The sequence below is a fragment of the Ursus arctos genome, unplaced genomic scaffold (genome assembly GCF_023065955.2).
Source record: "Ursus arctos isolate Adak ecotype North America unplaced genomic scaffold, UrsArc2.0 scaffold_36, whole genome shotgun sequence".
NCBI lineage: Eukaryota > Metazoa > Chordata > Mammalia > Carnivora > Ursidae > Ursus > Ursus arctos.
Window position 1 is genome coordinate 496009 of NW_026623050.1, and position 16224 is coordinate 512232.

At 46.2% G+C, this 16224-nt stretch overlaps 1 protein-coding gene across 1 annotated transcript in view; it reads right to left on the reverse strand.

The window, feature by feature from the left end:
* Nucleotides 1-16224, reverse strand: part of RYR3 (ryanodine receptor 3) — a 586345-nt gene that overhangs the window by 54988 nt on the left and 515133 nt on the right. The window contains exons 67-71 of the mRNA XM_044392456.3: nt 15380-15510; nt 8438-8758; nt 5742-5982; nt 558-645; nt 365-457 (exon numbers count right to left, since the gene is read on the reverse strand). Coding sequence (XP_044248391.2) covers nt 365-457; nt 558-645; nt 5742-5982; nt 8438-8758; nt 15380-15510 — 874 coding nt within the window. The remainder of the gene's footprint in view (nt 1-364; nt 458-557; nt 646-5741; nt 5983-8437; nt 8759-15379; nt 15511-16224) is intronic.

Below are 16224 nucleotides of genomic sequence, written 5' to 3' on the forward strand. Positions count from 1 at the left end.
TTCCTCACGGCTACTCGAGAGGTGGCTCCAGGCGTGTGTGCTTTTGCAGCTTCATCACACCGGAAGCAGTTCTATTTAAAAACAACTAACAGCAGCTTTGGTTTGGGAGACCTCTCGAATGCCTTAGGCAAGACTTGAAACTTAAACTTTTTGACATACAAGCAGCTATTTACTCAGAAAATGTGATGACCATGCTTATTTGAGAGCAGTTTCTTCTGGCTCATTCTCAAAGAAACAACAGTAGAGACTGCTGGTTTTCTTGGTTTGACCTAAATGCAGCATGGAGCTAATCCCTTCATACATCCAAGATAGGCAACTTCGGTCAAGATCGAAGAGTCTTTGGAACGGATTTCAGTGCACTTACTTTTGACATCTTGCTTTTGCTGTCGCCAGTTAAAAATGCCAAATTATTAATTTCATTCTGAATCACAAAATTCTGCTCTTCCCTCTTGAAGTTCTGAGTGGGGGGAAATAAAAAAGCCAACATTACAAGAATGTTTTCGGAGGTCTGTACCTTTCACAACCATCTCTAAGTTCAGGGTCCACATGTTCCTTACGTGAGATTTACACCACAGGATGAAGACCTCTGCCACCATGCGGAAGAGCTGGTCAGAGTCGGCATCGGGGCTTTTAAGCCAGTTAGACCTGAGGTGAAAAGCAAATGAAACTCAGTGAGATGAGAACAGTCACACTAAAAATCATTCCCACACTGGCTGTGCACACTTATGCACATAGAACTACACTCCCACAGGAACGCGGTCTTCAGAGAGACTAAATATCCGTGCACTCCTTACATGCGTGTAGGCACGTACCTGTACATATTTTTGAAGGACCTGCAATAATTGTTTCCTATTTACCAAAGGATTTGAGGATTATCTTTGCAAAGAGATGTCGGAAAATAACATTTCCAATTTGTCAAAGGTTGTTTTTTGTTTGTTTGTTTTCTTTTTTAAACAGATGACGTGCCTGAGGTTACGCTCTGTTTTGGGACAGGCCTCCTTTAATCCATGAGGCTAGCACGACTAGAAAAGTCTCTGTCAGTATGACATCTAATCTTGTCATGGACACTTGTCATTGTCAAGCCTCTGAAATATGGAGCGCTCTAAAAACAGTTCAGGCCTCACACCTTTTCCTCTCAAAGCCAGTTTTGTGAACAAAATTTGGAAGACAATATGTTTTTCACTGCTGTTTTAAGTGCATGTGCAGAGACCAAACACTTCTTATGACCTCTGAAATGGTTCAGAAAGTCCCTACAAGTAGCATTACTCATTTCTTTTCTTTCTTCTCTTTCTTTCTTTCTTTTTTTTTTTTAATTAAAAAGCAGACCAGGGGTGCCTGGGTGGCACAGCGGTTTAGCGTCTGCCTTCGGCTCAGGGCATGATCCCAGCGTTATGGGATCGAGCCCCACATCAGGCTCCTCTGCTATGAGCCTGCTTCTTCCTCTCCCACTCCCCCTGCTTGTGTTCCCTCTCTCGCTGGCTGTCTCTATCTCTGTCGAATAAATAAATAAAATCTTAAAAAAATAAATAAAAAGCAGACCAGGTTAAGAATTTCACAGTGGCAGCAAGAAGGCTAAATTGCGGCAGAATTCAGTCATTTCCTAAAAGTTGTCTTGCCCCTAAGTATCTTACATATTTGAATCAAATTATATTTTGAAAGGGCTGGGTGAGTTACCATTTTCAAATATCTGCCTAGAGTAACACAGTAGAACTTAAATCATCTACCATCCTGCTGCCACAAGCGAGACTGGAACAGTTTTCTGAGGCTCCGAAGAGCAGAGTCAGAGCCGACGGGCAGCAGTCACAGAGCTGAGCTCAGAACCGTTTGAACTGCCTGAAACTAGAAAGGCAGGGCACTCCTGGCAAGTCTGTACCTGTCTCCTAGAAGCGTGGTGGGTAACCAGAGGTAGGAAATGCACTGCCAGGAAAAAGGAAGTAGGTATTTACTCATCCAGTTACAGGTAAGATGAGGTGACCCCTATTTTTCCTGCCAACTCCACAGTCCCATACTTCCAAGCCAGTGATTCTTTTGGTGAAGAAAGTACCCAAGAAGGTAAAGGCAAACACATAAGAAGGAAGTCTTTCTAAGCTGGGTTTGGGTTGCCATAACGTTCTCTGGTGTTCAGGGAAGAGCCGGTTGAAAAGTGGGGATGAATGAATTAATGATGATCTCAAAGTCTCTCTGACATTGCCATTTTTAGCAACTGTCAAACACTGTGTAACTAGAACACACTCTATCTTGAGTCTTGATCGTCAATAGTGACAAATGCAATTAAAGAGCTATTCTAGAAGCAACCTTACTCTGCTTTCGTTTTTGTTTTTACCTCAAACTCTGACAAATTCCCTCTCTAACCGCTAATATAATTATGCTATCGGAAATGACGCAAACCATGATCCTTAAAGCAGGGTTTCTTCTGAGAGGGTAAAGTCTCCCATAGACAGGTAAGGGATTATATTATATAGTATGTGTAAGGTATTTATTTTCAAATGCTAAATAAGTAATCAATTCTTTTAAATAGGAAGCACAATTTGCCTTATAAAATAAACGCTAAAATGGGCTTCTCCAGATGTATTTCCTGCTCATGACAGAATGGCATACTACTCAAAACTTAGCAATGCTCCCCCAATCCTTTCAAGATCTACTATTTCAAATCGAATCTTTTCAAATTTATATGTTAGGGCTTTAAATTTGAAGAGGGTGTGGTATAATTAAAATACCTATTTGGTTCTTGCTCCCCGCTAGGACCAACAATCCTATTCTTCAGCCTGTTCATAGACATTAGCCCCCCATGTCCTCCCGCTTTCCTCAACATCCAGGTTAAATTCTATGGTCAGTCTTTGCAATTACCCTCTTACATACACCCATAATTCCCTCACCTATTTTTCTTTGTCATACTAACTTTGCAAAAACCCCAACTTTGGTTAAATCTAACTCTTCCCTGTTTTGTGCCTGGAGCTGGTGGTGAACTGGCTGGAGAAAAAGAACCTGGTGATGGGTTTCACTTTAAATTCATGACCACAGGGGCACCTGGGTGGTGCAGTCGTTAAGCGTCTGCCTTCAGCTCAGGGCGTGATCCCAGCATTCTGGGATCGAGCCCCACATCAGGCTCCTCCGCTGGGAGCCTGCTTCTTCCTCTCCCACTCCCCCTGCTTGTGGAACCTCTCTCACTGGCTGTCTCTGTCAAATAAATAAATAAAATCTTAAAAAAATAAATAAATTCATGACCACAGATCTCAAGTGGGGCCCTTACTGCTGCCCAATAATCACACAACACTGTCCTGGCCCAGCCAGTCTTCCCCTCTCCCTGGCTACTGCCTCACACCTTCTCTTTACTCCTCGAACTTCCAAGCACCTTTTCCCCATCCTCATTCTCAGCTGATGATCTTGCTTCCTACCTGAGAAAATGGAAACAATCAGAAAAGGGACTCCTACGGACCCCCAGACATAGTGTGTGTGTGTGTGTGTGTGTGTGTGTGTGTGTGTGTGTGTGTACCAGCACCAGCACCCATACTCCCTGCCCTCCTGCTTGTTGTTGTGGGTAAAGAAACTATCTAATGCTGACCCTTTGCCTGCTCAGAGAACACTGCTTTAGAAATTATCTCTCTCACTCTTACATGATAAATTCCTCCTTCTCTAATGAGATCATTATCTTTAATAAGGAAATGAGCTGACAAGTCTCCCTCCTAAAAACTCTGGAGCTTACTTCTGCCTCCAGCCAGCATCCTCTCGCTCTGTCCCCCTTTGTGGCAAAATTCCTTGCACAAGTGTTCTGTACTGCTGTTCTCCAAGTCCTTTTCTCCCGTTCTCTTCCAGCTCACTGCAAAGAGGCTTCCCTCTCATTGCTCCATTGAAAGTGCTCTCGTCAAGATTATCAATAACCTTTATTCAACATTCTTTCCTCCTGGCAACGCTTTGTGAAGCTGGCACACAGAACACGACGTTCTGTCAGTTTCCTCCTGTCTCACTGCCTGTTCCTTCTCAGTCTCAGCCACTGGTTCCTCCTCTTCTGTCTGTTGTCGATGTTGGAGAGCACAAGGGCTCGGTCCTTGGAACTCCTCTCTCTTCCCCTCAGTCCTTTCTCTCATCCAGTCTCATGGTTCTCCAGTATGTTACTGACTCCCAAATTCCCACATCGACCCCAGAACCCTCTCCCGAACTCTGGACTCATATATTCAACTGCCCACTCAACATTTCCATTTTTATATTGAATAGGCAACCCAAGTTTAACATGTTCAAAAGTGACTTCTAGAACTTCCCCTAAAAATATCTGTACCCACAATTTTCCCCGACTCAATTGCAGGAAACTCCATCCTTCCATTTTCTCGGAATCATCTTTAACCCTCCTTTCTTCTCTCATTTCCAATCTGGAAGTCCTTAGGGCTCTACCTTCAAAACAGACCCAGAATCTGACATCTTGTGTCAACCCTCCTTGCTACCACCCTGGCCTTAGCCATCAAACTATCTTTTCTTTTTCATCGTGGTAAAATATATATGAAATTTGCCAATAGTGACATTTAGTACATTCACAAGGTTGGGCAGCCACTGTCGTTGTCTAGTTTCCAACATGTTTTCAGGACTCCAAAAGGAAACCCCCATCCCATTAAGCAGTTGCTTCCTAGTCACCCCCTCCCCACTCCAGGCCCTGGGAATCACCAGCGGGCTCTGTCTCTAAGGATCCCCATCAGCTCTTGACTGGATCACTGTGAACCTCCCAACTGGTCTCCTCACCCCCTTATTTGCCTCCATGTCTCACCATAGCGCTCAAAAAATGAATCAGATCTGGGCTCCTGGGTGGCTCAGATCATGATCCCAGCGCCCTGGGACTGAGCCTGGGATGAGGTGGGGGGGGGGGGTGTCAGCTCTCTGCTCAGCGGGGAGTCTGCTTCTCCCTCTCCCTCTGCTGCTCGCCCCGCCCCACTGGTGTTCTCTCTTTCAAATAAATAAATAAAATCTTAACAAAAAAAGTGAATCGGATCACATCACAGAGTAGCTCAAAGCCTCCACCAACTTCTCATCTCACTCAGAATAAAAGCCAGAGTTTTCCTCGTGGCCTCCAAGGCCCTACACTCTTGGCCCCGCGTTGCTTTTCTGACAGCTCTACCACTCTCCCCACTCCTCACTCTTCTCCACCCACACTGGCCCCCTTATGAATCCCTGAACACCCCAACATACTCCTTCCTCAGGGCTGACCCCACATGTTCCCTCTTCCTGGGAATATAACCCTTCCTAGACCCACATGGTTCCCCACCTCATCTCTTTCAGGTCTTTGCTCAAATACTGTTTTTCAGTTAACAGTTCTTATTTAAAACTGCGACTCCGCACCACCCTGGCACTCCTAATTCTCCTTACTCTGCTTTGCATAATTTACTTATGCAAGGAAAGTATATCACTAAGTATTAAGGTTCTTATTTTGTTTATTGTCCAGGTGCCCCACCTCCGTGCCCCAAGAAAAGCCCTCAGGCTAAACATCTTTGCTGTGTTCCTGCCTGCTCCCAATGCCTAGAACAGTGCCTGGCACATGGTAATCTCTGTTGAATGAACATGTGACAGCACTCTGCTTAGAGGGGAAGAAGTGGGTCATTGCTGCCCCTGTCTGACCAACTCCCTCTGACCTACGGTAGCATATGAGGATGGAAGGGGTGGCCATGTCGTTGACCATGTGCCCTCCCTCCCTCGCCTGTAACCCAACCCAACACCATCTTTCCATCCCGCGGTCAGGCTACCCCTGGTCTCCCGTGTACCTGTTGTTGTCCACGTAGCGGATCAGCATGGGGTAGAAGGCGTAGAGGTCTCTGCAGAGGACAGCAAACTCGTCCAGGATGAGGAGCTCTGCCTCCTGAGTGTCTCCTCTGGTGTCGGCTTTCAGCTGCTCCTCCTCCTGCACGGTCTTGACAGCCTTTTTCTTCAGCTTCTCCAGAGTGGGGATGAAGTGGCTTTTCAGCAGGTCAGGCCGGGCTTTGCTGATGATTGGCTGGGCGTACACTGTGTTTGCAAACAAAAAGCCTCCCCCTCATTTCACACTTTAGGACAATTGATAAAAGAAAAGAAGTGATACTGAAAGGCGAGGCTGTGACATTCCATGGACTCAGGACAGCCCCTGCCCTGTTCTCTCCCTGAATTGTCCACTCAGCACACCCTTCCCTCTCCCACAGCCACAGTGGGGACAGGGAGCCACAGAAGGACCCTACCCCTGTTCTGCTTGTCCAAGCCACAAGGAGCCCTGCCCCCCCCCGAACTCTTCAGGCGTGCCTGGCATTGGCCACACCTCTTAGCTCCTCATCACATACTTTTAGGACGTTCATCCTGGTTTGGGCTCGCTAGCTAGGTTAAAAATTCCTTGAATGGGGGCGCCTGGGTGGCACAGCGGTTAAGCATCTGCCTTCGGCTCAGGGCGTGATCCCAGCGTTCTGGGATCGAGCCCCACATCAGGCTCCTCTGCTGGGAGCCTGCTTCTTCCTCTCCCACTCCCCCTGCTTGTGTTCCCTCTCTCGCTGGCTGTCTCTATAGCTCTGTCAAATAAATAAATAAAATCTTTAAAAAAAAATTCCTTGAATGGAGCCTTCCCCCCCCCTAATAACCAGCACTTTGCTGAGCCAAGGGTAGGCGCTCAGTCCTATGCTTTCTGGTTATTTTATAGAAAAATCTGCTGTTAAAAATACATTAAGCCAACCACAGTTTTCAGTCTCCAATGCTTGAGAACCGCCAACGCACTGCCTGGGGGCTCCTCTGGGCCCTGAGGAGGACAGACCAACTATCATTAGCTATGATGAACCAAGGAGGAGGCTGGGGTGGCCACCAGGAGTCAAAGAGCAGACATGGCAATCAGTGGGACTTGGAACTGGGATCCTAGCCCTCTTAAAGAGAAAGATAAAACCTACATGCCTTACCCTATCACTTAAACGGAATATCCTCTTGGTCCACTTGATGATAAAGATCAAAATCAGAGTAATTATAAAAAAATTAAGTGAAATTAGTAAGAGTCACGAACCACTGCCAACGTGCACTGTGTTTTGTGCATTAAAGTTTCTTTAGCTGGGGGGCATTTCAGTAGGCATCGGCCCTGTTTCTTTTAAATCTCACTACCTTATTTTTTACTTTCACAGCAATGACCGTCGTAGAAGGAGGAGGTGAAGACAGCTACCTGCTGAGACGCACTAACCAAGGAGCCAAAACTCAGCTAGGAGAGCTCAGGGTTCCCACCTTATGCAGGTTCCCTCTGCCCTACCCTGTGGTGTGCTTCTGCTCCCACCCGGAATTGGAATGGCTATTCCAGATGTGGGTGAGTTGGGGTAACAACTTAAAATCGACTTTGTTTTGGCACCGGCTAGGCCGTCTCTCTTCTCTGCCCCTCTATGGAGCTGAGGGAACCCATCCTTCCACCTCCTTCCTTCCCTGAATCCCTGATGAATTACAAAGTAGAGCTTCTCAACAAACTGCCTTGGGGTTGGCAATATTCTTGGGCTAATAAGTAAGAAGGGAACATCAACTTTATTTACTCGTATGTTCATAGAGGCCTGCACTATCTAGTAGCCACGAGCACCCAGAATATTTATAATTCTGATCTCAGTTCATTTCAGAGACAGGAAGGGGGCAGAAGCTTTTCTTCCCTGGTCTTGCAGAGGACTACCCCCTTATTTGTCTAGGAAGACAAGTGTCAGGGTTGGGCTAATAGCTCCCTTTGGCCCAGCCACTGTGTTTCCTGGTGCAGGGGGTGGCGTGGGAGCTGCCTACCACAGAGCTGTCTACACTGTGGGTCCATCAAAAGCAATGACTGTGCCTTGGCTTCTGTCTCCTCGGACTCTGCTTTGACACAGAAGACACTAAATATTCATGATTTCCTGACTGTGGGAAGTATGGTTATTCATTTTTCAAGCCTTTCCTTTTTTTGAGGTTGCTTCAGGAATAGAAAATCAGGTAACAAAATTCATTAAGAGCCTACTGCATGCAAGGAATTCTAGAGGAATGCAGAAACAAAAAACCAAAAAACCCAAAGTGATGCTATTATGAGCCTAACTAAGGGAGTGTCTTAGAAAGCATAACATGAAATACGAACGCTGGCAACTTCCAGTACAGCCCAGATGGGAGTGAGTTTTAAACGTGTACAGAACACACAGGAGCACTTACGGGGAACCTATGGAGATTATTCCTGGAAGAGAAAATGGGATGCTTAAGTACCAAAAGCAAATAAAGCAATGAACATCCGGGTCAGGCAGAGTGTACAGAGAAGGGCCTCCTGGAGATCTTGAGGGACCTGGCTTCGTTGGGGAGCAAGCAGGAGCATTTGCTCCAAGAAGCTCTCTAGGGGAATAACTTTTTACTGGGAACTAAGAGGGGGAGGGAGACTAGGTTAGAGATGGACCGAGCGACCAAGAGAGAATGCAGGCACCCTGGCCCCGGGGTGGGGCAGGGGGGAGGGGAGAAGAGGCCTTTGTGGTACCTGCGATGCGCTTCATCCAGGACGCCTCGTCGATGCCCAGGTTGTTGTTGATGATTTTCAGAATGTTTCCCAGGATGACACTGAGGTGTTCAGAGGTGACCTTGGTGCACCAGGGCCCAGTGCCGGGTGGCAGGTGCTCAGGCCCCCGCTCCCACCAGTAGGACAGGTAGTTGCAGAGCATGGGCAAGATCACCTCGATGACGTGAGGCATCTCCGTGTACCGGGCCCCTGACTCGGCCAGGTCGCCGATCTCCTTCATCAGGCCTTCCAGCTGCGGGATGTCAGGACACATCTCTTCCACTGTGTCCGGCATGCCCAGAACTGACCGAGAGGGTACAGGAAGAATACAGGGACAAGAATTCAAAAGCACAGATAATGCAACCTATTCTGTCTGTCCTATCCTTCCTTTGGTCTTTGGACATTAAGTAGCCACCCTCGAGCCTCAGATGAGTGAGCACTGGATGTGGGGGAGCTTCAGTCCTCCAAGTGTTTGTGTAAAGATGACAGCTTCCAGACGCGAGGTTGGCTTCCTGGAAGCCATACTCAGGTTAAAACACTTCAACTTAAGGCCAAAGGAGTGTAACAGGGACAGCTGAGGGACATTTCCTAAGGCTTCTCTGAGATGAAGCCAGTCTCTTGGCTTCTCCCTCTCTGTCTCACTACATGCATGGCAGAAAAAGGTGATACTAGATGGAGAAAAACAACTAATCTGTGTTTAGTTGAAAACTTGTAGTTCAGTCACCTGGATCTCTGTACTGTTTAGAAAAGGAAAAGACACCTCTCATCAAATATTTCTTCAGCCGGACCAGAGACAATATTACTTTCCATCTGGTTGAGATTTTGGGGGGAAAAATTGCACTTATGTTAATTTCTGCATTTACCACAGAAGTTACTGATGAGGCGACCGGTGCCAAGGTCTTCTGTCATATGAGCACTTAAACCTTTTTGTTTGTGAAGGCTTCTGTGCAAGGAAGAGTGAGTCAGCCCCATCTTTTCCTCCCACTGAAGAATGTGGTCACTTCACTGAACACGGACAGACAGGATGACGCAACAGATGGAGTTCAACATGAACCCAAGGAAGGCTGTCAGATACAAGAATCGCAGCCAGGGGCTCCCTGTCCTGTTCTCCTTACGTGAAAGGACAGGACAAGACAGGAGGAGAGACCAGCAGCATCCTGAGGTTCCTGATGGGTAAGAAGATAACAAGGGCTCTGAAAGGAGCACCAGCCCAAAGCTCTGTCTCCTCTAACCACCCCTCCCCTGCCCCCATCTTCCTGGGTCAGGTCCCACTGGACCCGGGACAAGATTATATGCAGACTCCACCCACAGACAAAACTTCTCACACTGTGGCCAAAGCAGCAGGCACCACAGGGTGCTAGGGAATCGGAGAAACCATAGAAAATGTGGAACACTTTTCTGGAACATCAGTTCCGTTAGATGACTTGAGGAAATTATTTTTGATATTTGGAAAAAAATGCAAAGTTCTCATGAATTTCCAAGGACAAAGCAGAAGACCGCAAATAAAATGCTATCTTTTGTGAACAGGCCCTTTGCCACTGGGGTTACTGCTGGCTGGAAGTCTCCCTTCTCTAGATTTTAGGTACATAAGCATTGAAGGGTTGATGAATAAGAGAGGTCACAGCAAATTCTGTGGCCTTTAGGAATATCGGTCAGTTGAAAGGAACTGTTTTGGTTTCTCCCTTGATGGTACCTCTTGGAGCAGAGACACGGAGCAATGCTGGCTGTCTTGGAGACGATTCTGCGCCTGAAGTAAGCAGGTGTGCTGGGTGGCATGAGCAGTCGCAAAGCAACAGACGCACAGGGCCTCCCTGCTAAGGGGCAGGACCCATGCGGCCCGAACGCTCTTTGCCTAGCGATGACGTTCTGCTGCTGTCACTATGGCTAAAGAGCTCTCTTCCTTGGAAGTCATGAGGGGACCAATGTCCTTTAAAATCCAGACAATTCAAAGGGCACCTGGGTGGCTCAGTCAGTTAAGCGGCCAACTCTCTATTTTGGCTCAGGTCATGATTTCAGGTCCTGGAATAGAGCCCCACGGCAGGCTCTGCACTCAGTGGGGAGTCTGCTTGAAGATTCTCCTCCCCCCACTTGTGCTCGTGCTCACTCTAATAAATAAGTAAATCTTAAAAAAAAAAATCCAGACAATTCAAAAGGATTAGTAGCATGAAAGCCAAAGAATGTGACACTCCTGTGATTTACAGGGGAGGGGAATTCTATGGGTCATATGTGGTTTACTGCCAATGCTGGTCATGTGCAGAGAACGTCTGGCCTATACCTTGCAGCAGAACCACCATCAGGGGTGACATCAACATGGGGTCTGCAGGAGCCTCCCACACAAAATCATTTTACACATACAAGAAGTCACAGACAGAGAAGGCAAGCCTTCTATCTTGAAACTCGGCACAAAGAACAGTGCCAGCAGCCACGGATGTTAACTGAATTCACCACTGTTTGCTCTCAAATTATCAACAAGGCAGCTCAGGGGTGTGTGTGTGTGTGTGTGTGTTTAAATGTCACACAGACAATACATCGCCATGGACATTCTTCCCCCTACCTAAGAAAAGAGTTGCTTCAGGGTGCTGCTCTGGAATCGTTATAATGACCTTTAAAAGTTATTTATATGTAATCGGGCCTTGAGTGAAGGAAACATTTGTGATTCAGATGGTGTTTTATACTTCAAATGCCACATAATAAGCCCACGGGATGAAGGCTGCTGAATTATGTACCTGAAACGCAGCTTCAGCTGGGTCCTATCAGAATCTGACACCAGACTGTTGGGGTTATCGCTAGAACACACTGTCCTTTCATCTTCTACATCAGTGGTTCCCAAAGTGGGGTCCTCCCAGCAGCAGTGGCAGCATCACGTGGAAACTTGTTAGGACCTGAATCCAGCTCTACTGAGTTAGAAACTCTAGGGGTAGGACTCAGCAATCTTTGTCTTAAGCCTTCCATGTGATTCTGATGCATGCTAGAGTTTGAGAACCACTGAGTTAGGTTCTAGGTCAGATTATCTTCACCATGCAGCCCTTCCCCAAGAAGAAGGCATCAGAGAGGACCACCTCTTTGTGTAGGCAGACCGCTGACATGGGAACTGGAACTCCTGCTTTCTCTGGAGGGCTATTCATTAAGGGTCTGGAAATAAACTCGCTGACGGCTAGGGTATCTTGTTTAATAATCTGATTAACAGAGCACTGCCACACATAACCTAAGGGTATCTAATTTTGAATACCTGGGAGGTACCAGTATTAAGCCTTTTCTAGGCATATCTTAATAATTTCTGAATGAATCAGAAAATGCCCCAGGGTCTTATAGAAGAGTTACTAATATGAGTAACTGCTGGCAAAACACCGTCAATTAATAAAGATGTCCAATTCAGTGAAGCCTTGATACTTCAGCTCATATTCTATTTCTAAACCAAAGACTCACATCATCTGTCACCCTATACACCCCTCCCCCACCTTGGTCCCTCAGGCCACGCACTTTGTATAATGAATGAAGTCTACCTGCTTAGAGTCGGTTAAGCCATCAGTCACTCTCTGGCTTTAGGCAAACCCGATTACGCCGGAATACATTTTCAGGTATACTCTACTTTTCATGGTCAGCATTCCTCTGTTGATTAACTGAATGATGGAAACCATGGGCTCAGGGGACTTGGGCACACCCCACAGTGTGTCACTGATGGATGAAAAACTATGTCGTCTCTAATCACATTCTTCTCTCTTTTCTTCCCTGTGGAGTATGCAGTGATTGATATTTATTTTTCATCTATGGATATGTCTTGTTAAATAAAGGTAAAGTATATAAAGTAAGAAGGAACATATCTCCAATAGCCCTTGAGAAGAACAATGGGACTTCCCAAAGCTCATCTAGGGTTTCCCCCATTTTTGTCACGTCCTCATTTTGCCTGGACTATACGTCTATGAGCTCAAGATTAGAGGAGGTCCATTTCCCAAAGCACAGCTCTACACATTGGTCAAATAGAGACATACGATCTCCTCAGTCACAGCTGGGGCAGAACAAATCGATAAATATCTAGTGCCGTCATGACCGGGCCCATGTCCCTTTGAGCTGTGGAGCAATATGTTCGCTGGCCTGTGCCTCCAGATGTCACAACCAGAGCCTGCCCACTTGCTCAGCTCCCATGTTAGCTGCAAGCTGTGACTCATTCAGTGTCAGGAAAGAGGAGGAGAACAAGGTTAGAGGTAGATTTTTGCTAGTCCAAGAAAGGGAAGAAAGGGGAGAAAGGGTGAGGTGAGGCTGAGAGGGGTGGGAAATTAGAGAGGTCACAGGAGACTCTGGCAAGTTGTAGCATCTGGGCAACGTCTCTCTCCTAACTCTGAGAATACCAGTCCCCACTGTATTTATGCAAGCTTGGAACCCGAACTTCATTAAGTGGCCTTGTCTAAGTTGTCCTGGTCATCCTTCTGGGGGCGATGCGCTTCTTTCTGGAGTAACGAGAAGTGGGAACAAAGCCGCTGTGGCTTAGCGCTCTGCATTCATACATGGAGAGAAGAGGGGGACCTAGGTGTGTGACATGAGTAGAGTTCTAGCTCTTAGAACCCTCTCAGGAGCTCAAGACAGCTTGAGAAGGAGGCTTGAACTGAATGGAACTGCCACACAGTCTAGTCATCTACTGTTAACATCTATCAATATTTTCAGAGAACACTGGGTCTGAATAGGATAGGTTCTGGTTTGAAATGGTTTATTACAGTTTTTTTCTTCCTTAATATCGACTAGGCCCACAGTGTGGTAATTTTTGCTTCATGTTACATTAAATCATCATAGTTCCTTCTAGCAGGAGTCCAAGCTGTATTCAAGCTCCACTGCTTGAAGCTCCCCTGTTCTATTCCATTGACTTCCAGTAGGATCACAATTCATCCACATAGGAGGACCCTTCCTTCCGTCTCCCTGGGAGCAGATGTATAAGCTGCCTTGGATTCCAGCTCTAGAGTATTCTAGGAAACTTTTTCTGTAAAGGGTTAGATAGTAAATAGACTTTGCAGGCCCCAGACAGTCTTTGCCACCATGACTCAACTCTGCCTCTGTAGTTGAATTGGAGCAGAATGTGCCACTTGAAAATACGTCTCCTTGGCACAAGGATTATTTTGGGCTGATTATTTTTAAGCATCTACAAACACAGGAGGAGCTCTGAAAACAGAGTAGAAGTTACCCTTGTGTAAGAAAACTCTAAATTTTATAAAGGAAATTTACATTAGAATGGAGGCCCATACCGGGAAGTGAACCATTTACCAGAGATCACTTCTGCATCTGAGAGACTCATCTCGGAGCAGGGCAAACGTTTACCAATGTTTCCACTTCTCCCCTTTCCGTGAATTGCCTTCCTTCCTCATCCCTTTCCTTAGCTCTGAATGGTCTGTCTATAAGCCTCAATCCGCTGGCTACATTTTGAGTCTCATGTTTTTGTGGGGTTCCTGTAAGTACTCACGTGTCTATAATTACAGTTTTTTTCTCCTGCTAATCTGTTTTGGGGGGGGGATCTCAGCCAAGAACAATTAAGAGTAGAGAGAAAATTAGTTTTCCTCTCCTACTTAGTGCTAAAGCAGACACAGACAACATGTAAACGAGTCGATGAGACTGTGTTCCAATAAATCAGTATTTACGAAAATGCGCAGCGGCCAGATTACGCCCAGAGCCCTAGTTTGCCTACTGCTATTCTAGAACTTAGTGTGTCAACACCCATATTAACTTCTCTTTCTTGTATAATTTCAATCCCTTCTGGTGGTGTGTTTTTCCTTTTTAAAAAATTTAAATTCAATTAGCCAACATATAGTACATCAATTTTTGATGTAGTGTTCAATGATTCATTAGTTGTGTATAACACCCAGTGCTCATCACGTCACGTGCCCTCCTTAATGTCCATCACCTGGTTACCCCATCCCCCCCACCCCCTTCCCTTCTGTAACCCTCAGTTTGGTTCCTGGCGTTTAGAGTCTCATGGTTTGTCTCCCTTTCTGATTTCTTCCCATTCAGTTTTCTCTCCCTTCCCCTATGATCCTCTACACTACTTCCTATATTCCACATTGAGTGAAACCATATAATTGTCTTTCTCTGCTTGACTTATTTCACTTAGCATAATCCCCTCCAGTTCCATCCGTGTCAACACAAATGGTGGGTATTCATCCTTTCTGATGGCTGAGTAATATTCCATTGTATATACGAACCACATCTTCTTTATCCATTCATCCGTTGAAGGACATCTCAGCTCCTTCCACAGTTTGGCTATTGTGGACATTGCTGCTATGAACATTGGGGTGCAGGTGCCCCTTCTTTTCACTACATCTGTATCTTTGGGGTAAATATCCAGTAGTGCAATTGCTGGGTCACAGGATAGCTGTATTTCTAATGTCTTGAGGAACCTCCATACTGTTTTCCAGTGTGGCTGTACCAGCTTGCATTTCCGCCAACAGCATAAGAGGTTTGTGTTTTTCTGTGTTTTATTTTTTAAAGTGATAGACACCCTGTGGTCATCATCCTTGGAAACACAGCCTCTCCCTGGACTTGGAAAGTACAATTAGGTTACTAGTGCACGTGTGCCCTTCTGATGACACTCTGGAGAGGAACTAATAAAGAAGTCATGTCCCCACGTGCAGAAGGGGACTTGAGGCCCAGGGCAGACTAGAGAGCCTAAGGCTTTAGGATGGAAGGGATTTAGAAATCAACCACACTGTCTCATTGTACAGAAGAGGAAGCCAAAGTCCAGTTATAACCAAGTACTCGCCTGTGTCCATTTTTCCAGTAAAATGGAGACATACAACATGGACCCTAGCTTTGATCTCCCGGCCCCTCTCAGACTATATAAACTAAAAGTGCTTCAAGGCTGCTGTTCCCTGCCTGGGTGGCCTGTCTTCCTGGCTGCTCGCCTCTCAATGCATGGGTTGATGACCTCGGAGGGAAGATACTTACTAGACCTCTCCCTGGGGGTTTTGGTGTTGAAGACTGAGAGTGGATTGTAGCGGTTAAGGGTGGGCTCCAGGAATGCCACTGGGATGGCAGCTGCCAGTGAGGCCAGACATTCTCCAAGGGCAGGACGTTGCCTGGAAACAAAGAAGTCCATTTAGAAATGGTGCCACCACACGCTGGCCCCATGCATGGTGGGCCAGGCCTCTTTCCCAAGATGTCTCAGGCCATCTCCCCACAGATTACTCTACTGGAATCCCTGGATCCTGGGCTCAGTAAGATTACAAGCACGACTTCCTCCCTGTTTTTCTCTGGACACTGACCAGTGGTGTACAATGGTCTTACCACATGGACCCTGGTTCTTAAAACTGGTTAAGGCAATGTAGTGATACACAATGTAGCTTTGTTCTTCTCCCCCAGAATTTCTGAGAGCAAATTTTGCTGTCATCCAAATAGAATTTGATCCTCTGTTTTCAAAATGTTTTGAAATCTTTTGTGTAATCTGTGTCCAGTCCCTGCTTTGGATGGAGCTGCTGTCCACCAGTGGGAATAGATAATGGGCCCAAAGCACCAATAAGACACAAAATAAAAGACCTGCCTTGCAAGAGAAACAATATGTCCTAAAGCACATTGTTTGATTTAGAGGAAAGACCTCTTAACACCTCTTACTTCTCACAAATATTCTACACAAATATTTGAGTGACCATCATGTATAAAGCTCTGGGTCTCAGGTCTTTCTGGGAAATGAGCACCCAAACAAGAGTAAAATGCTTAGGATTCCTTATTCAGATTCCTAGTTCTCCAACTGAAAGAACTTGTGCTTGCTTGCCTGCTAACCAAGTCAGCAAGCT